Genomic DNA, 20,047 nt, shown 5'->3' on the forward strand with positions numbered 1-20,047 from the left:
GCCGCACGTTTGTTCAGATCATTTGTTTTACGAGTTCGAGAAAAGGATTGTCCAGATTTCGTGTCTAAGAGGTAGGGCAGATCTTTATAACGTATAAGGTTGTGCAAAGTAGACGGTAAACATGATTTTCCAGACTCTGCGCGGGTATAACCTTTCTGCCCCAGCTGTAGTGTTGGGTTGTTTGGGGGTTACTGCATTTCAATTTTCTCCACCCGGGCCAAGCAAACTCGCGAGTATTCGAGTTTTATGATAATTGTTTTAATGATTAATTTAGTTATATATATTAGGACCTGCAGTCAAATTTAAGCTTTTACCGGAAAGCATTGTAATAAATATCTGCGCCTAACACAGCAACAATTCGATCATTTATTAAATTGAATGTTGTATGATTTAAAAAAAGCATAAAGATATAAACTATAAAAGAACTATATACTAAACTAAAGGAGCTGCATAAACAGTGTATCCTACAACCAAGACGCTTGTAGGCTACTACAGTTTACTAACAACGAAAAAATTTGGTTTGAAAATAAACTTTAACAATGAACGGCATTTCCCTATGGTCTTATTGGTATATATGAGATGTGAAGTTAGTAAGCCTACACAGTTTTTAAAGAACTTCGTCAAAATTGTGGACACAACATGGCATGAAATATATAATCAGCATTTTTAGTGGTGAAATGCAGTTTGGAAATATTTCTTAACTCATTTTCTGAGTTAAAGAGACGATAACCTAATTTGGGCATAACCTCTTTGCAAATTTCTTGAACTGCCTTCACCTTTTCAAAGGACAAACTTTCTCTCCAACGAGACAAAACTGCCATCGAATCCCGGTTGGTTCCTTGAGGATTTTTCAAAGAAAGATCATCTTTGTTTTCTGATGACGTAGCTTTACGTAACCATGACTTCATGCTATCAGGAAAATTGATTCCAACAAAATCATAAATTTTCGCTGAAACTCCAATTGGATCCAAGGCAAAGTCTTCGTGACGTATTCTCATGTATTTGTGACGTAATGTCGGATCCTTCATCAAAACGTCATTAGCAAACTGGACGTTGGGAATCAATCTCTCGCAAATGATGTTGCCGGCGTTTCTATAAAACAAATAGTTATAACTTAGAGTATGAAACTATATTCATACTTGGTCGTCACAAAACTGTTATTTATTGGTTAAAAAAGAAGTACAAATTTCAAAGTCAAACAAAACCAATGCATGTTACGGATTTAAGATAGGCTAAGCTATGGAAGACAAGCCTGACATTCTGCAATTCATACAAGTATTTAAACTCAACATGAATTGATTTTAACTTGCATTCCGGGCACGATTAATCTCGAATGACACAGAATCCGAAAAAGGTTGATGCTAGCCTTCTCTATAATGCAAAAATTCGTCTCCAAAGCTTACTTTGCAACATCAATTCCGCCCTTGCCTTCAGTTCTTGAATTAGTTGTAGCTCGCGGATCCCGCACCAAATGAATAACCTTGATATTGACCTTAGGGTCACGAAGGAGTGGAACGATCCATTCCAACTTGCAAACATAGATCGCCTTCATCGCAACTAACAAGCTCTTCTTGCAGTAACAGGAAAGTTCGGTTGCGTTTAACGGCTCCGGGCAGATCTGGACACGGTTCGCTACATGACACATTCCAGCATCACGTGATAGAAAATGACTGACTTTCTGCGTTTTGCTTGTGAAGCAAACATTATGGATTTTGCATCTGAAACATCAATAAATGTTATTTGTTGGACCTATGTTTTACTAGACTTCGATAGCATCTGTAACTCAAGTATACACCTAGTACAGTAAATATCGACTTCTTGAAAACCGTTTCGTTGAAAAATATTCACCTCGCGTGAATGTCGTTGCGATTTGTGACGTTATAAGCCTTTTTATAAAGCGCAGGAAGCGGGAAAAATTCGCATCGGGAAATATGACGTAATACTTGTATCCTGTCCTCGTAAAGTCTCTCACATGGTCGTTCATCGAAAGGAAAGACTGGTTCATACAAGTAAGTTACGCCAGTTCGTTGATTAAAGAGTTCTCCGAGTATACTTGAGCCTGAGCGCATTTGAGTGAACAAAATCACCACGTCAGGTCTTCGCTTGTAAGAAGTCGATACAATTTTCTGTCTACTTGCGTCATAAAAGTTTTGATTCCAGAAAATGGACAAAGTGATTAACTGAATGAAAAGGGCAAAGCTTGTGATGTAAAAATACTTTATATGCTTAGCCGCTGCCATCTGCAAAGAGGAAATACTTGCTTGGTAAAGAGTAAAAGACGTCCTTCGTTGCAGAACTTTTAGATATTCTTGTGTTTACATTAGAAATGGAAAACCAAAATGTAGATAGGACAGACAGACAAACAGACAGACGAGCAAAATCCCTTTTTCGATTTGTAGGTAATACATGGATTATAAACATTTTTTCAGTTCCTTTAGAACAGATTTCTATGCATGAATTTTTACTTTCATATCTGGATATGGATAAAACTTAACCTTTCTAATTAAACTTGTTAGTTACAGCAAACTTATTGTGCAAAATATTGAGGTAAGCTTTCCAAAGCTTTCGCTGCAACACTCTCTGCTATTATAATTCAACTGAAACACCAGGCCAAGAAACTTCTACAGGACATCAGCTGATTTAAATCATAATATTTCTCAACACAATCAAACAGTTTTCAGAAGTTTCATTCCGTTCAAACCATGAAACGAAAGCATAAGTTGTTCTTTGTCAACTCAATCAAATGCAGGGACGTATATACCTCTTACAGTAATCAGTTTAATCACTGTCCTTCTGTCCATGGTTAAAAACTAAATCCAGTACTGTATCTTAAAATTTTGAGCTTCGTATTCGAAAGGCAACGTGAAACGTAATAGAATTGTTTTAACTCTTAAACATAAGAATTCAAATATCCAGTTCTCTTTGCACATCCTCGCAAATTTCTAAAAACCTCGTCTCAACTAAGCTGGGTAATCGAGGAAGCACCTATTTGTTCTCTCTCTGCATACACGCTCACGTCGCCTAGCAGAAATCTTTATGAAAATAAATCCGTAAACTCACAATATCACAAAACGGAAGTAATAAATTTTAAAATGTTTAATTCCATTGAAGCGAAAACATAAATAAATATTATTTTTGTTATTCCAGACAAAAGCTTTATTTTATGTCGATCAATATACTGTCGAACCAATAATAATAAAGTTGTCAGATCGGCAACAGTTATTCTGGTGAACCGTTACAGAGGTATCTAGCTGTCACGCTTTTTTATTTTGATAACAATAACGCAGTGGGCATCAGATTTGACAATGACGAAAACGGTTTTTACACTAAATCATAACATACAACTAAGCTGTTCACTGTACCGACTTTCAAACAAAAAATTTTGCCAACAAACGAGCCGTTCGTTTTCATTCAAGTCGAAAAGATTTATCCTTTAGAGTGTTAACTGCCTTGAACAAAAGACCACTTCCTTGTTTGTAATCATATTCGTTTCACAATATAAGTCGTGTATCAGGCATTTAGCAATGCATAATTTATTAGTTTCCTCTCACATAATTCTACACTGAGTTCTGAACAGCTGACGATAAAATGACTCCCAGTTGATGAACGGCCCATCCCAAAGTCAATAAAAAAGACAAGTTATATCGACGCTTGTTGTCAAATGACTACGGTATATATTTGAACCAAATTCAATGTCCAAACATATTTATTTTGGCCTGACCTACATAACGATGAAATAGTTATTTTTTAAACTCCATGGAAAACTGTCCTACTTTGCTCTTGGCTAAGTTAAGCAAAACGCAAAACCCCATCAACCAACAATCTCTTCACCAAACGTTTATTACAAAATGACAATCGCATCAACTGCAAAACTAACAGGGCCACATTTAAGCCATTATCACCTTGTAAGCTAATAACTTATGCATTGCTGTACGTGAAACACTATTGATACAAGCATGCAGAAAAAAATTTGCAATGCAGCGCTTGGATGTTTGAACAATTATACAAGTAAAGGTTTATTTGGGTCTGATGCGACATTTTGATCAATTAACTTTGAACTATGACCTCAATCACCTGGCAAAAATAACGTGACAGCTGCTTTTATGCACCACACCTGAGTTAAGTTTCAAACAAAGATTATACTGAGATTATACATGGAAACAAATGACAAAGTAAATTATTACATTTTAAGGGATTTATACAAATGTTAGAAATACAAATCCCTTGAATCGCTAAAACTATTTAACTAATACACATTGTTATGACGTGAATATTAAATTTCTTCAGCCCTAGCAACCGAAAATTACAGCTAACAACCGAATTCTTCAAAGCGACGATGCGAGAGGAATCTTCTCAGGAAGTAGGAAGTCATAAGGGATCATGGAGCGCTCGTTTCTGCCTCGAATTGACGAAGAAATCCCGGTCATCTCGTCGCGGAAGTTGACAATCGCGTGCTGCGCGGCGTCTTCGCAGAACAAAGACCCAGGATAATCAGCCAAGTACACCTGAATAAAAATGAAAAGAATGTGACAGAGTCGTTCTCGGTGTTTGTGAAACCGAACCGTTGCGGATCGAACGTAATCTGATGATACGGAAGGACCAAGACTTTGCCTGGAAACTGGAAGGTTCTTCACGCACCAAGTGAACTGTATATTAGTCGTTAAATACATCAGAGGCATCATGAATGATTTTTACAGTATTTGACCATTGCAGAATAAAAGATGATTTACCAACGACGGTACTTGAGAGAAAATAATTTGTAAGCAGGACATGACGCACAACGACGTCCTAAGTTGCATTTGTGCTCCCATAATTTGCCGTCTGCCTTCCTAAACATTTTTGCATTCAAGTCCAAGTTTAAAACCATCAATATAGCTGAAGGCGAAGCCGGTTTGCGTGAAAACTGTTTGTGTTTTTCGAGCTAAGTAGAACTGTCGGAGATTTTATTGTTTTTGAACCACTTCTTGAGCAAAAAATATATTAATTCTGTTTTCAACAATCCTTGCCCACGTTCGCACACGCTTGCAAAAATCTTTGCAAATCTTTTGACATTATTTTTCACAACTGCTCCAGTTACGTGTAAAAATTAACCTTTAAAAGTGAAAGGTTTAGAGCCTTGACAATGGCACCATAAGGTGTTTGGTACCAGGTTCATTCGAAAGGGAAAATTACTAACTTGGTCCTGGTGATGTCTACTCAGCGCGTGACACACAGAGACTTGAAGACAACTTAGTTGCTTCGACGGCAGGCATTGCATCATCGTGTCGTGAGAAGTCTGCAAAAGAACTCAGTGTCTTTAGTTCAATTAGTTCAAAAAGAACTAGTTCAATTAGTGTCTTAACGCCACCATCCCATACAAGGTCGCTACAGTCGTTTTACATAAGTATAGCCTAAAGATAAAACATTTTACCTTTCCCTTGCCGCTAGGGGGCGGAAAGGACATGCTAAAAGGGGCGTTGGGTACATTAACGTAAATATCGAAAAGAGCATTGGACACAGCTGCTTGGCGACAAGATGCAGTGAATACGATGCACGTCACGAATTCTACCAAATTCGAAATCGAGCTCATGGTCTCAGGAAACCCTGAATTTTAAAGCAAATTACAATGATTGCAATCATCATGTGGAAGAGTAAAAGAGCACGGAATGGGAGAAGAGTTAGCTGAATCTTTCAAAAGCAAGTGTGGAGCCTTGGAGGGTAACCTTTGCAACAAATCAAACTGATCCTAACCTTTATCGTCGTTGTCTTTAAGCCAGAAGCCCTTGCTTCGAATTTCTTTTATGTAACTCTGAATTTCTTCATCTACTTTAACATCCTGTAAAATCAGTTAGAAAAGTGCGTACCTCTGTGTGGCCAGTCCTTGCGGTTAAGCCGTTATTACATTTCCTTTAAAGCAAAACTTTACCTCATCAGACTTATAGTAAATGCCCAGAATTTTTCCCACAAATTTCTGCAAACTATCCCACAACACCAAAGAGTCGTCTCTGAAATGATATCCAGGCAGCTTATTCTTGTTCAAAGTCCCATTGCCAGTAAAGACTTTGCGCACATTCAAGTGCTCGTATCTGAATGACTTAAGCGCCGAACGTATGATCTGATTTTGGGCACCGCCACCTTTTAAATCAAAAAATGAAGACTGTGATGTAATTTCAATTGCTTTAAAACCTTGGTTGTATATAATGCGGTCAAGTGCGCCTGAAAGTGTAATCTAATGGTTATTGGCGTTGCCTGCAATGAAGAAATTTTACCTTAAACTGAATAAGTGTTTAAAGTAAAACCCTTATTTCATAATAAGCGCAAGCATAGGATAAAAGTGTATGGTAAATAAAGAGTTTATAGAAATAGTAGCAGAAGGATGTCCAACATCCAGTGGCATCCTCATCATTTAAGGAAGAAAGGAAGCTTACCGTACGAGAGTAGTTTATCCAACGCTCCTCCAGGATTCAGAAGAGAAGTCCGGATGGCAAGATTGGCGGCGCAAACGTAACGCAGATGAGGAAGAAGAAGCTTGTGAACTGGATGATTCTGTGACAGACATCTGAGAAGTCCGACCACAAACGGCTCCAACACGAAGTGACAATGAAATATTTTCTCCACAATCTAAAAGGGTCTTGCTTTAAGTGACTGCTAAATCATAGTTTCCATTGTAAAACAATTGCTAATTTTGTATAATTGCTAAAATTTGTACAATTTAAATCAAGCACAACATATAGACAACGTATAAAACTTTAACAGCATATATTTAACACTTTTAAACTAACAACTTCAACTTTATAACCTGTATGCACACGGCAAAACATCCCGAAATATGACATCATATATCTCACCATCTGTACGTTGGCTTCGGCGTTGCGAAAGTACATTTTAGCGAGCAGCCAGTCACAGTCAGAGTCATCTGGTGTCCAGACCAGATTATTGACACCAGGTTGCTGCCAGAGTTGGATCGCTATTGGCACGAGATTCTTCTTGCTGTTCAGATAAAGCAAACACGCGGGGGAGCAAGAGAAATAAGCGTTGTGATTGAAAGGGTTTTTCCCGCACGAAAGACCCTCGAGAATATTAAGATCGATGACGTAAACATTTCCGTTCTAAAAGGTAAATTAAAATAGGTGAAATGCTAACATTTAACTAAACCTTGCGAGCACGCTTGTATTTTTAACCTTGTCGGTTGCAACATGCTAAAAACTTCATACGCCTAAAAACAGATACGTCATATCACAGAAGTCAAACGTCATAAAAAATTGTAAAGCAACAAACCTTGATCTCCTGTTCGAGAGTGTGCCCTCTCGTCATTTGGGAGCTCACCATTCTATTGGTGACTGGGAAGTTTTTTGGGAGTTGGTCACACCTCTTCAACACAGCTGGATGACATCCGTTCATCATTTGACGACCAAACTCTTCGTCTCTTTCCCAGCTGGGTAAAAGAAAAACATTTCATGAGCGCTTTTACTTCAGAAATTAAATCGATATTGCCTCTATCTGCTATTTTTATGACGATTGTTTAGTTTGGATTTTGAAATTAGAGTTTTGTCTTACTTTTGCTGAAATTCTGGCAACTTTTGCACTTTTGAGTGCGCGAAGAAATTCCTCACCTCCGCAAAATTGTCCCATTTATCAACGACTTCTGCAAGTAGCGTTAGTTACTATGCGGAGATGAATGCGACAAATAATTACTGCATGACTTAGCACCAATAAACGACAAACAATTCCGTCAAATTGATTTATTTTGACATAATTACGGCAACAACGCTTTACCTTGGAATCTATCGAATATGTTATATTTGCCGAGTTTTTTAGAATCCTCAAAATCCTTAGTCATGCCTTCATCTAGTTGAAGATTTCGGGGCAATTCCTCAAATGAGTTTGCCATAATTCCACCTAAATGGAATTCTTTATATACTCAAATATATTTTCCAATGTTTAAGTTTATTGTTTAAAAGCAGCAATTTTTGTTGTTGTTTTTCCATGTAAGTCCAAACCAACCTAAAATATAGTTCACCTGGTAGACCGAGCGCTCGAGCGCTATCTTGCGAACGCCACTGAATGTGTCGTTGTTTCTTTGCAAGTTCGTGCTTTCGAAAGGAAATTAAAACCGGGTTCTCTTCATTTTGTGGAAGTTTTGCTGAAGTTACAATAAATAGTAATCTTACGAAGGTAATTTTAAACTTTGAGGCGCATCAATTATGCAATGTATTGATGGAAAATGCATTCCAGTTAACTTGTATGAAGTCTCGTATTGTTTTAACAAATGTCTCGAAGCGGATTCCAAACGAACAAAGAAACAAAAGTAAGAACGAGAAGATCTTTTGTCTCTTACCGTCTCCAATCGCGACCTGAACCATCCCTGAAACCCACATATTCACTGGGAATCGATAAACTTCCCTCTCTCCTGTCTTTTGAACGCTGACTGATGCAGCATACCAGTCCGAAAACATCCCAGTTTCTTCGTGTTCTAAAAAAGAGCTATTTAGTTGCTTTTTAATTTCCGTGGTAATTGATTTTTGTCTTATAAATTTTGCAAAAACATATTTTCGTTAGCCCATAAAATGCTTTCACACTGGAAAAGAAAAAGGACTCACTAATGGTCAAAATGACCGGCTTTCCAATGTCTTCCATTTTCACCTTGAACTTGTCCACGCTGCCACGTTCAAAGTCGTTATGAAAGGCATTATCCAGCTTAGTTAGACTGGTACGGTCACCACTGGCGCCTGTCATGGCGATATATACGTTCGAATCGGTGCCAGCAAATTTCATGCAACCGGTCTGTAAGAAAACAAAGCCCATGAAACCACAAACAAAATCTAGCGAAAATTCTTTCTCAGCATGTTGTATTGGACGTAAACGTCAAACCTCTCTTTATAGCCGCTGTATCATGAAACCTCAAAATACTATGAAAACAAATTTTACCGTCACGGTCACGTGATAGGTCACTCTCGTGGTAGTTCCCCCTTCTTTAAAGTGACTGGATGGAAGAAAATGATTCATTGCATTAGACGTCATGCTACGTAGGTTGTCCATGATCTACTGAAAGCGTCTTGAAATAGTTGAGGTCCCTGCAAACAACGAAATGTTTCTCTCAGAAAAATCTCTAGGTCTTAGTCCTGCGTAGTACGCTGCATGCAGTTCGTAGGCCTATATATACCGGTAGCTTGCATTAAGGCCGATTATAATTATTCTTTTACGGGCAAACAAAGATTAAGGTAGAGCAATCGGTTTACAACGAAGGTAAAGTATAAAAGTAATTGCGCAATCTGTAAAGATTAACAAAACTAAAATAACAATATTCCAAGACGAGATTAAGCAATGAATGAACAACATATAAAAGGTCCTTAAGTAGCTATATTTATTAAACAAATGAGCAAATAACTAATTCATAAATAAAGTATTTTCTCATATGTGCTTATTAGACAATTAGCAAAGAGTGTGTTGTTTGCTAAGAAGGCGCCGTAGACGTTTCTCATACGTAGGCTACGAAAGCGAAGAGTTACTTTTTAGCAATTACTGTAAGTGTTTAGACTTTCAATCTGAATGCATTTCAGGGACTCCGTTTCAGAGGGTCAAGGGCACATGTCCACTCAAGTTTTGAACTATTATCATAATTTATTACAATTGGAACTTTGCTCTAACTGTCAATGCATATCATACTAAGTTTGTCCTCTCTAAAGTTTTGTAGCAAACTAGGTCCCTGGTACATTTTCATTGTTTATTTTTCGCCATTAACTGTGCAAAGCGAAAGTCATGATGCTAACCGTTATAGCACTATAAGACACATGCTCACGAATTTTGTTGACTAAGTTATTTAGTTATTACATAAATCAGGTTTGAGCAGATCGTCTCGAACTGCAATCAATTTGGAAATTTTAAAACAAGTTTCGATTGACAGCCAGCAACATCATGCCTTTGCAACCTATCCACGTAAAAGGGTGCAATATTTTATACCTTTTGTATCTCTGCTTTCAGCTTTCGTGTTTCAAATTAAAGTGGCCCACACTGGCTGCAGTTGATCACTTCCCATTAACAGCGATGAAGGCCCAAGGTAAAACAGGACAAGTCTATAGTCAACGAACAGTAGCTTACACTGAGTGTTGAGCAAGTATTCGAGTTTTATAAGTGTAACGATTATTTTCTCGTTCATATAGCCAGGCTTAATTTCACATTTACGGTGAACCGCGACACCTTTAACTGCGAGTAACTGTGAGTAACCTTCAACTGTGAGACTTTGTAGCGTTATCACGCTAATGAAACAAACCGATGATCTTCGAAAAGCCACATTTAATTGGTCTCAGCCAGACGCCGACTCAGACTAAAAACTCTAAAAAGCGCACAATATTTATATAGAACAAGGGTGCCAAATCATGTGATTAAAATACTTAACAAACGCGTAGGTGCTGGTTGGTAAAAAATGCTTCAAGCAAAAACACGGTGATAAGTAACGACACAACATGTGAGGAACAAAGTCCGTAACATAAGTTTAGGCTTTTAAGTAAAAAGTACTGAAATTTTCGATTGTTGTGAACAACATGCCTCTAGAAGAAATGGCATGCAAAATAACATGACTACATACACATATTTTAACTTTCTCCAACCAGTTTACGTGGTAGATGGAACAGTTAAGTGGTTTCAGTTCAACCAGATTGTAAATAGTGTAAAGCCGAAACTTGTTTTTTTTTTTACAAAATACGGAAGATTCGGTAACTTATCGCAAAACAAGACACTTCATTTTTCTCGATTTATGCTGTGTCGTAGTTGAGCAAATGATTACATTACAGTAGTAATTCTCCTAAGAGCGTCATACATGGTCACATGCAAGCATTATTTTGACCAATTAGCCAATGTGGTTACATTTTTTTGTAAATTACCGCACATTGGCATTCTTGTGCTTTTAAAAGTGATCCGTTGCCATCGAACTAACGCATTCGGCATCAGACATAGATTCTCGGCCGTTTTTGGTTCGCGAAACCTGCCTAGTGAAAAACAATCCGGGTCATATTTTTCGGTTCCAATTTTTAGCCGTTTACGAATAAACTGGAAACCGGTAATATGAAAAACCTGCTTGAGATTTAAAACTAACTCCTTGGCGAGTAGAAGGCTACGCGGCTTGGTTTCAAATGTCGCGGCACGAGAAGAAACACTGATCGCTTAAACACAATTTAAGTGCCAAAAGGCTCTTCACGGTCACATCACAGAGTATAAACAACTTCTAACAATAAGCTTTATTTCTCGATGAAGCAATCAAAGCAAAGTAAATTGGCCGGTTACTCTTCGGGTTTGAAGACGTACGTGAGACCACACTTGCCACAATACTGACGGTTGAAATGCGACGCCATGAAGACACCAGCGCCACACTCCGGCGTAGGGCACTCTCTTCGCAGGCGGGTTATTTTCCCATTTTCATCAACCTTTGTGAGCAACAATAACAATTAAAGCACGAATAACCGATTAAGCTGCTCTCAGACAAGAGGGAAGTGTATAATAAAGAACTAACAATTGAAAATTAATTGCTTAATAAAAGTAACCATACCTTGTAATATTTGAGTGTTGCAAGCTTAACCTTCACTCTCTTATGCTTGATCTTCTTTGGAGTAGTGTAGGTCTTCTTCTTCCTTTTCTTGCCTCCTCCTCTCAAACGAAGCACAAGATGTAGGGTGGACTCTTTCTGGATGTTGTAGTCGCTTAGCGTTCTTCCATCTTCAAGTTGTTTGCCAGCGAAGATCAGCCTCTGTTGATCAGGAGGTATGCCTAGAAAATTGAGGATTTTTAAATGCTACTTAATGCTCCAGTAGAATGGTTGTAGAATTATAGAACAATTTGATACATGATAAATAATTTGATAAATGACAGAATAATAGTAAAATGAGAATGGCAACATTATCTGTTTTATAAAACAATACTGAAAGAACTGAACCAGGTATTTTTGTCATGATTAACGTGTTGTATTGCTGTTGCACAAAAGCTATTAAAGCTTTTGGACCAACACAAAAGGTTTTAGAAGCAACATAACAGCTCTTTAACACGCATGAAATTGAAATTTTACTTAAAAAAGAGTAGAGGTTCATTATCAGCACATTGCATTGCTCAGTAATTCTTATGCAGAATCATTATGACTCATATGGTGTCCTAAGTTTAACATCATTGCAATGCATTTAGCAATTGATATAGCCTGTCAGTAACACGTCCCAACAGAAGGGCGTTAACACACGAACAATTATGTAATTAATTCCAGAGAACTTAGGCTGATGACTAGTTTGTACCTTCTTTGTCTTGAATCTTCTGCTTCACATTGTCGATGGAATCAGAGGCTTCAACCTAAAAGGTATATTCTAACTTAAACAAATGTCAAAGTGCAAATAATTTAGATTCAGAGACCAACAGAAGAGCTCAGCGGATGGCGTGTGGAATCATTGAAACCGAAGTTTCATCATTAAACCCACACACTATTTCATCATGGCAGCTATTGGCATAATTTAGAAATTATAACTACTACTTAACATTTTATTGACAAAATAAACACCGAATTATAACTTATTTAGAAAACCATGCATTTTACAGCAGTACTTGACCCCCAAGAAGAAATTTTGATTACAAAGCAGAAGTAATTTGAAATATCAAAAGTTTTAATTAGGTGCAAATTTGCAAACAAATAAATCAAATGGTTTTACACCACCATCTTATCTACAAGCGATGCAAAAGCCAACATGGATAAACTAATAAAATCAAGGTAGGAGATAGCAACTGACTGTACATAACTATTCGCAACTTTATTAGAAGCTAGAGTGGAATTGGCAAATTTCCTGCACCAAACATTCACGCTTAATTTTCTAATGTCCAAAACGTCTATATATAAATGCTATAGAGCAGCGTGGTCCAACTTCTTTTCATCGCGGGCCAAAATCCGAAATTTTTTTATCTTGCGGGCCAATGTTTTTAAATTAGAACTGAAGAACAATGTGACATTGATATTAGAACTGAAAAAAGTTCACTTTTTTATTAAAACTGAAATTAGATTTAGAATAGTTCAAAATTTAGCTGATAAAATTTAAATGCTGATCAATGTGACATCTGCGGTCGAGGTTCTTCCTCGACAAAAGCGACTATCAAAGCTGACTATCAGTTGGCGGGCCAACTTTAACTCGGGGGCCTGCAGTTGGACCACGCTGCTATAGAGTATAGACACTGTACTGTTAACAATGATCAACATAGTAATCAGAATATTGCCTTTTCTAAACAGGGAACGGCAGTTTTTAAAACAAGAAGCTTTGTACATACCACACAGAACCTACAACACAGCAACCAACAAGACAACCTTTATAAAAGATAAGTTTTCTAAACTCAGGAGAAATTTATTTGCAAATACAATGGCTATTTTTTTATTTAGTTGTGAGGGGAGTTTTTTTATCCAAAAAAAAAGAACTGTACAATTTCTCTCAAATCATTACACATTTTGCACAAAAAAGCTCATGCACTAACGTGTGCAATAATTTCAGATACATTGCTTTGGTGATGTTGCAACATGTTGTGTTTACAGTTTGGGGGTCAAGCTTAGATGCATGGCACAAATTTTAAAAATTTACCTCAAGGGTGATAGTTTTCCCTGTTAGGGTTTTCACAAAGATCTGCATTGTGGTTTTCTGTAAAACATATCATCATCAGCTGTGAAAACCTAGACATGTACTAACAGACACCACGTGCAAATCTTCTGCAAGTGTTTTTCTTCCTTGGTTTACAGTTAATTTTTGACTCGTTTGTAAGTTTAAGACACAATAGTTAAGTGGGTAAATTTAAAAGAAATTCTTTCAGGGCTAATTCATAAAGTGAGGTATGCCATGACAGGGCTATTAAAGTTTGAGTAATTTTTAAACGGATATGTTAAAGCCGCCACTAAACTTTTTCAGTAAAATATTGTTTAGTGGGCCTGTAACAAGATAACTTCTTTATATCATGCATTTCATTCGATTCTGGGTAACTTGCATCAAAAATTGTTAATTTCTGTTCCTGAAGTCATTACAATTACACCAAATCAATTTTAACGACCACTTACCTAGCCACGCCAATCCAAAAGGAACTCCACGCTCAGAATAAACCTGATTTAATCGTCAGCTAAGTTAAATCATATAACTCTTTTGAACAAATATAAATATTTTTGAATACTTTTAAAACGAGTTTATGCATTCAATAAAAGTAAACAACATGTAATTGTACACAAAAATACTCCAAAAAATTGTCTTTTCATTTTAAATATAAATATCTTAATAAATTAAGAGATTTTATAATATAATTTCATGGTTGCAAACTTTTCCATAATATGATTTCCTTAAAAAAAAACGTTTATTAACGTTCACATTTATTTTTCTTATTTTTTGTGAGGGACTTGTAGTTACGTTCCCAAAGACCAAGAAAAGAACGCAGTGGGCTTAAAGCATCCGTTTCTAGAATAAATTTAAAGTTCGAACTGATTTGATTCTAATATTTTGAAAATAAAATATCTTAGTAATACAAATAGTTTATTCCCTCTGTTGTCTTTGTTACAACCCAATTTGTAGGTTGTTAGGCAGTTGCCACTTTGAAAGTGAACTCTATCGTACTGTAGTTGTGTCAAAGTAAAAGTTGGTTATTATACGTAGCCTAATCCTTTTTTCCATTTTAATCGCAATTGACTTAAAATTGTAAAGTAATTAATAAAAAGGAAAACTTATTGATGAAATGCGTCAATCATCAAATGGGTATTTTGTGATTGGCTTTTCAAGGAACCTCTCTACCATAGGCGCTCACATAGATGAACGAGGCTCAGTAGAAACCGGTTTACGAAATTCTTGTGTGTGATTCAAAACAATTTTCACGATCCTGCCTTGAAGTAGTGTTGGTTTAAGTTAATCTAGGTCGCGTTTACAAGCATTGGTAACATTTTACAGGCGGAAGATTTGCGATTATATTCTTGGATAAGTGGAAATGATAAGTCGCGCTCCCAACCATCTTTTTCGTAGACTTCGCTGTGGGCGTCCATGCTCACAGTCACAACCACGGTAAACCAAAAAAACGAAATAAAATTTGTATTGTTTTGCAACCTGTAAACACGATTTCAATTTACCCAAGTTTCTTACAGTATTTCTCATCCTGTTAAGTGGGAGAATTACACTAACCATATCCTTATGTATGCAGTACCGCGGTACTGTAGTACCGAATTTCTATGCCGCGGTCCTTTTTAGTACCGATACCGTCAGTACTTTTTTTCAAAGAAGGTACTTTTATGAATTATTTTTTTCGAGAAATTTCGGTCAGTCCCAGTACTCGGTACTTTTCGCGTGATTAGTTTAAAATTTTAACAAATTGTATGTTTTCGAAAACACTCGTTAATCAATCCTTAATACCTATTTTAGCATCTGCTAATCTTTTTAAATACTGAAATGTCAAGTAAGATTGCAAACGAGTAACGTCTCATATGTTATGACCTGGAGTAACCTTTACCGGGGCATAAAAGCTGCAAAAATTGCATTTGCTGCAACATCTTTTACAGGAAGAGTACCGGTGCCGAACTACTTTTTTAAGACAGTACCGAATACTGGAACCGTCGGTACATTTTTCTGCCAAGTACCGGTATCGACTGCCCACCTCTGATCATATTATTTAATATACTGGTCTTTCATGGAGCACAAAATTTATTTCATAAGTTGGCAGTCAAAAAAATTTAAAGTTGACATCATTATGGTTCACAACATACACAGTAGGCACATTAAAATACAAGCACGGCTTCAATATATATACGGCAGGTCAGCATTGAAATGCAACAGGTACCATTCAACAAAAACAATGTTCATCATCTTTTTATTACAAATAACAAAATACAAAAACGTTCATATGCAAAAAGAACAAAAACTCTCTTGAGGCATTGATTAGCTGTGCAGTAAACAGGATCGGTTTCTTCGTCAAGTCTTGCACGACAAACAAATCGCGAACTCGATATTCGAATCATAACTTGGAGAAAAAATTAAAAATATTCAAAAAATACCTGCATCAACGTCCATAATAATTACAGAGAAGACTAGCACAGGCATGTCAAACTGGCAGCTTACTGAACTCAACAGTGTTCCACATGTTGTCTTTAATTATATGATCTTACCAAAATTTATTCAACACCATATCTAAAGATGCTTTGGCCAAATCTTAATCCTACAGTGAATTCATGCATTTGCGACTTCGCTTTGTACACTAGCAATGCATTGTTCAAAATAGTGCATACGCTGTTGCTAATATCAAAACATTCAGTGCACCATCTTGACACAATTAACTCCACGTTTAGTTTTATTAGGGTTATACAACAAAATAGCAGCAGTTGTTTCTATTATTCTATACGCTTTGAAAGATAATGCATATTTTAATTTTCAGTCGACTGGAGTGAGAAAAACGTGGTCACCTTACTACTAAGTAAGGTGAAGTCGTAATAAACGTAATTATGTAAATGATGTGCTCCCTGTGAAATCATGTATAAACGGTGTAAACCACAAATGTTGGGCAGTTTGACATGTCTGGATCAGCTTTCATGCATTGCTCAAGCTTTTGAAATTTTAGCCATTGACTTACCATAAAACTGAACAAACCGAACAGAAAGGAAGCTGACATTGATGGCAAATCTGACGACAGTTAATGCAAATCATGTTACTGCAGAAGGTACAATGGCAGGGTGAACTATTTTCATGGTCACAAAACTTCATTGCACCTGAGTGGGTAACACTAATTAGGTGAAGATCAACTAAATGTTTTAATAATAAACTTTATAATAGTACGTGGAGAGAAGGTGCAGTTAAAGCTAGCAACGCACACAACCACAAACTTAGAATGCAACACAAATAGTATCAATTATTTACCTGTTTTAATCTTGGCACTTTTACTACATTTATGTTTGCTTGAGCTTTTTGCATAATAAGACGTAATCATTTTCTGTGACTGTTGTGAGTCTTCAGAGTTCATTACAGAACTGTTGTTTTCAATATTTCCAACTTCAGAGAGACAGGGTTTAGCATAAAACTCTTTGGCTCCATTTAACATTAGTTGCTTTGTATAGCCTAGAAAAACAACAGAAGAACAAAACAATCTCATAACAGCTGTCATTCCGTTTTGATTGAGATAGCAAGTTTTACCTTGCTACGAGAAACTTGATTAAAATTCAAAACTTAGTTAAACAATATGTTGTTGCAAGCATAGTTTATTATACACATAGATGGTGTAGTACTATACATGGTCTAGTTTAAAATTGAGATACCGATTTATCATTTTTTTTTAAGTTTATGAACAGTAGCATGTACCAGTTATATAGCTTAATAATAAGATAAAAAGGAGGTGCAAAACTGTAGAAAGGCAACATAATTAAACTTGTTTCTCGCTAGTTACTGACACAGTTTGCTACCAGAGTGAAATGACCAGTGGCATACACAAATTTTGCTTAATTGTATCACTGCTTGAACAAAATTAGAAATTAGAATACTCACAACTGTGGAAGTGACAATTGTTGAAATTGTTTATTTTTGGCAGAGAATCTACAATTTACACAAGCATTTAGTGTATGGTAGGCCACACGAACTTCTCGGACATTGTGATTTTAGCAACAAAGTTTAAATATTCACATGAAACGCAAAATTCTGCATTAAACATTTGACAAATGGGAAATGAATGGTTTTCCTTTTTAATACAATTAAAAGTGATATTATCTATGCTAAATTATATTTAAAACAGTATATACTTATAACTGTTACCTTGGCTGGAAGTTCTACAATCCTAATAAAACGTTTCAAATCTAGCGCAGAAAGTTGACTCATACACAGCTTACTAAGCGCGGAAGTGACAAAAAGCTTCATATTCTATGTATAAGGGATATATACTACTTTGGCATGAGATTTATGGTGTTAGAAAATTTCTAACAAGTGGATACAAAGAGCTGTAGATTTTGCTTTTTTTAGTTTCAAGCTGCACTGACAAAACTATATATATACAATATATATATGCAATGGCTTAGTCCGCAATCCTATATCCATTCCACCCATAGTAGCACGGCAACTGCACCCTCGAGAATAATCGACATATTTTAAGATTGTGTTTGCTGCACACCACCAATGTAAACTGTAAGAAAAAGCGCAATCTAAAAAAATATTCACTTTTGTTTCTTCGGTTGTTCTCTTTTTAAAAAAAGATCAGCACACAGCGTCTTCTTTTTTGAGAAGCCGCACTTTCACTAACTACAAGTTTAGGCCTTGGCCTTCATTGCAGACTTTAAAATTGCACCCCAAATTTTCACCCTGTGCACTCCGATTTTTACCATCCTAAACCTTCGCATCCTGTACCCCAAATTTAGCTGTCATGCATTCTGCAATTTCGTCAAAAATTCGCTATCCTTTACAGTCCAGCCTTACAAGCTAGATCGTAGGATAGTAATATATTCAAATAAACGTTTTTCTATCAATTAACATTAACAATGATCAGTATCATTGAAAGCTTTGCTTCAACAAGTTCCAGATTAGGCTATGTAACGGTTTTTGACAAGAAATTGCAGTTTTGACAAAACAATTTCTTGTAGTCTGGTGTTTAAAACAGCCTAAACTGCCTTGTTTTGTATTACAAATCAGCGTGAACGAGAAAACTTCGTCGTGCAAATTGGTAAGTCTTGTGCGTGCCTGTTCGCTCCGGCACATTCGATTGCCAGCTGAAGAGCAGCTTTGTGTAGACTACGACTATACCGTATAAAACACTTCGCAAAAAATAATACAAACTAACCTCAGCGAGTGATTCTTAAACTTACTTTAGCGAGTGAAAACAACTCACCATAAATTTGGTTTTTGTACTGGCCACCATCTATTCCATACGCCACTTCTCTTGTGCTGATGTGAGTTTTGAGTTGAAAAGGTGATTCGTCGTGCCAGGGGTTTCTACGTTTTGTCATGATGAAATTCCAAGTTTTTTGTAAGATGCGTTTTGAAGGTATTCTCTTTGCAAATCCGGTTACAATCAACTATCCAATAACATAGAACACTAAATTCAATTCATCAACAGTGAAGGCAAACTTATCAACATATTGTTGCGCTAACTTGCGCAACGCTTTTCGCGGCAATCTGCATTTTTTCTGCTTAGTGTAGTTATCACTCAAGCGTGAAATTGATTCAATATTTTTTGTAATCGAAGGAGCCTAATATTTTCGTTTATATAAAACAACGTTTAACAATGAAGTTTGTAAAGTTTACCGATACTCTAAAATTATGTACATTATTCATGAATTTTTATTTTATAAAAACGATTTAAATACTGTACAATGAAATCAGCATTACCAAAACATCTATTGTAGACAAACGTGATTGCAAGTAGACCTTGTGGAAACTTGGCGCCTTAATTACCATTCGAAAATGTAAGTTTTAAAAACTGTTTGTAATGCATTAACTTTTTCGTGGCATGCAATAGTCAATAAAGAAAAGTTTCGAACCAAGTGGTATCAAGTAAATGGAGATTTGTCTGCGCTCTTATAGGCAAGGTATTGTGGTTTTTGATTTGTTTGGATGGACAAAGATAATCTCTATTAAAAATGTTTTATTTAATACAGAAATATAGAAACAACAAATATATATAAATTATCAATACAAATGAAACCCAGAAAACGCATTTAAGACTTTTATCTGTTCTTTATTGAAGCTTGTGATGAGTGATTAACTCAGGCAAAAAGGTTACCTAATGTAATGAACAAAACTCTAGGGGCCAGTAAGTTTTAGGTAATCCTATCAAATTGCTGTCGAAGAGCAAAAACGTTTCGAGTTTAGTTGAAAGTCTTGTGGCCAGATATATCACAGAAACCGAACTGCTGGAGATGTGACAAAAAATGAGCACTCTGGTTTTATTCGAAAATCGCCGAAGTGTGACGATGGTCCTACGAGTATCAGTATTTTTTCTCAAAGGTGATATCAGCCAAGGTATAGAGAAGCACATAAGGGAAAAGTTGATGCAAAGTCGTTGGTTCCAAATACTTTCGCATTAAACGGACCTAGTCTTTTAGAAATACTTTGTTTTGAGGATATGT

The 20,047-nt window shown here is 36.4% G+C and overlaps 4 protein-coding genes across 5 annotated transcripts; all 4 read right to left on the bottom strand.

Moving 5' to 3' along the window:
- Positions 1 to 411: 411 nt before the first annotated feature.
- LOC143446248 (carbohydrate sulfotransferase 1-like) lies at positions 412 to 2,232 on the bottom strand. Its single transcript, XM_076945802.1, has 3 exons — positions 1,849 to 2,232; positions 1,404 to 1,718; positions 412 to 1,092 (listed from the first exon to the last, which is right to left on the bottom strand). Exons 1-3 carry the CDS (start codon positions 2,067 to 2,069, stop codon positions 621 to 623), a joined length of 1,008 nt encoding a protein of 335 aa, XP_076801917.1. The 5' UTR covers positions 2,070 to 2,232; the 3' UTR covers positions 412 to 620.
- Positions 2,233 to 3,818: 1,586 nt separating this feature from the next.
- LOC143446268 (polyunsaturated fatty acid 5-lipoxygenase-like) lies at positions 3,819 to 10,010 on the bottom strand. Of its 2 annotated transcripts, XM_076945838.1 has the most exons (15): positions 9,940 to 10,010; positions 8,908 to 9,053; positions 8,580 to 8,763; positions 8,318 to 8,452; positions 8,000 to 8,122; positions 7,756 to 7,878; positions 7,537 to 7,624; positions 7,258 to 7,414; positions 6,828 to 7,088; positions 6,408 to 6,600; positions 5,906 to 6,114; positions 5,731 to 5,815; positions 5,411 to 5,583; positions 5,177 to 5,275; positions 3,819 to 4,505 (listed from the first exon to the last, which is right to left on the bottom strand). In XM_076945838.1, the coding sequence occupies exons 2-15, from the start codon at positions 9,016 to 9,018 to the stop codon at positions 4,326 to 4,328; spliced, it is 2,121 nt and encodes a 706-aa protein (XP_076801953.1). In that variant the 5' UTR covers positions 9,019 to 9,053; positions 9,940 to 10,010; the 3' UTR covers positions 3,819 to 4,325. The 2 variants fall into 2 exon arrangements, with proteins under 2 accessions (XP_076801953.1, XP_076801952.1); XM_076945837.1 differs by lacking the exon at positions 9,940 to 10,010 and having other exon boundaries at positions 8,908 to 9,156.
- Positions 10,011 to 11,194: 1,184 nt separating this feature from the next.
- Positions 11,195 to 13,675, bottom strand: LOC143445047 (ubiquitin-ribosomal protein eS31 fusion protein). Its single transcript, XM_076943856.1, has 4 exons — positions 13,572 to 13,675; positions 12,252 to 12,306; positions 11,522 to 11,739; positions 11,195 to 11,399 (listed from the first exon to the last, which is right to left on the bottom strand). Exons 1-4 carry the CDS (start codon positions 13,617 to 13,619, stop codon positions 11,256 to 11,258), a joined length of 465 nt encoding a protein of 154 aa, XP_076799971.1. The 5' UTR covers positions 13,620 to 13,675; the 3' UTR covers positions 11,195 to 11,255.
- Positions 13,676 to 15,635: 1,960 nt separating this feature from the next.
- Positions 15,636 to 19,080, bottom strand: LOC143447170 (apoptosis regulatory protein Siva-like). Its single transcript, XM_076947125.1, has 4 exons — positions 18,808 to 19,080; positions 16,860 to 17,057; positions 16,576 to 16,711; positions 15,636 to 15,969 (listed from the first exon to the last, which is right to left on the bottom strand). The coding sequence occupies exons 1-4, from the start codon at positions 18,923 to 18,925 to the stop codon at positions 15,921 to 15,923; spliced, it is 501 nt and encodes a 166-aa protein (XP_076803240.1). The 5' UTR covers positions 18,926 to 19,080; the 3' UTR covers positions 15,636 to 15,920.
- Between the last annotated feature and the right edge of the window lie 967 nt (positions 19,081 to 20,047).

This window comes from Clavelina lepadiformis, chromosome 2 (genome assembly GCF_947623445.1).
Source record: "Clavelina lepadiformis chromosome 2, kaClaLepa1.1, whole genome shotgun sequence".
NCBI lineage: Eukaryota > Metazoa > Chordata > Ascidiacea > Aplousobranchia > Clavelinidae > Clavelina > Clavelina lepadiformis.

Excerpts from the sequence above, each read along its gene's own strand:
- LOC143446248 (XM_076945802.1), bottom strand. The coding sequence starts at position 2,069 with ATGCGCTCAGGCTCAAGTATACTCGGAGAACTCTTTAATCAACGAACT. Across the intron at positions 1,719-1,848 it reads CGCAACGACATTCACGCGAG|ATGCAAAATCCATAATGTTT; the intron begins GTGAATATTTTT and ends TTGATGTTTCAG. Across the intron at positions 1,093-1,403 it reads GGCGGAATTGATGTTGCAAA|AAACGCCGGCAACATCATTT; the intron begins GTAAGCTTTGGA and ends TTTGTTTTATAG.
- LOC143446268 (XM_076945838.1), bottom strand. The coding sequence starts at position 9,018 with ATGGACAACCTACGTAGCATGACGTCTAATGCAATGAATCATTTTCTT. Across the intron at positions 8,453-8,579 it reads GCCGGTCATTTTGACCATTA|AACACGAAGAAACTGGGATG; the intron begins GTGAGTCCTTTT and ends GCTCTTTTTTAG. Across the intron at positions 7,879-7,999 it reads TCGAGCGCTCGGTCTACCAG|GTGGAATTATGGCAAACTCA; the intron begins GTGAACTATATT and ends AATTCCATTTAG.
- LOC143445047 (XM_076943856.1), bottom strand. The coding sequence starts at position 13,619 with ATGCAGATCTTTGTGAAAACCCTAACAGGGAAAACTATCACCCTTGAG. Across the intron at positions 12,307-13,571 it reads GGAAAACTATCACCCTTGAG|GTTGAAGCCTCTGATTCCAT; the intron begins GTAAATTTTTAA and ends TATACCTTTTAG. Across the intron at positions 11,400-11,521 it reads CAACACTCAAATATTACAAG|GTTGATGAAAATGGGAAAAT; the intron begins GTATGGTTACTT and ends TTGCTCACAAAG.
- LOC143447170 (XM_076947125.1), bottom strand. The coding sequence starts at position 18,925 with ATGACAAAACGTAGAAACCCCTGGCACGACGAATCACCTTTTCAACTC. Across the intron at positions 17,058-18,807 it reads GTACAAAAACCAAATTTATG|GCTATACAAAGCAACTAATG; the intron begins GTGAGTTGTTTT and ends TTGTTTTTCTAG. Across the intron at positions 15,970-16,575 it reads TCGGTTTGTTCAGTTTTATG|TTATGATTCGAATATCGAGT; the intron begins GTAAGTCAATGG and ends TTTTTCTCCAAG.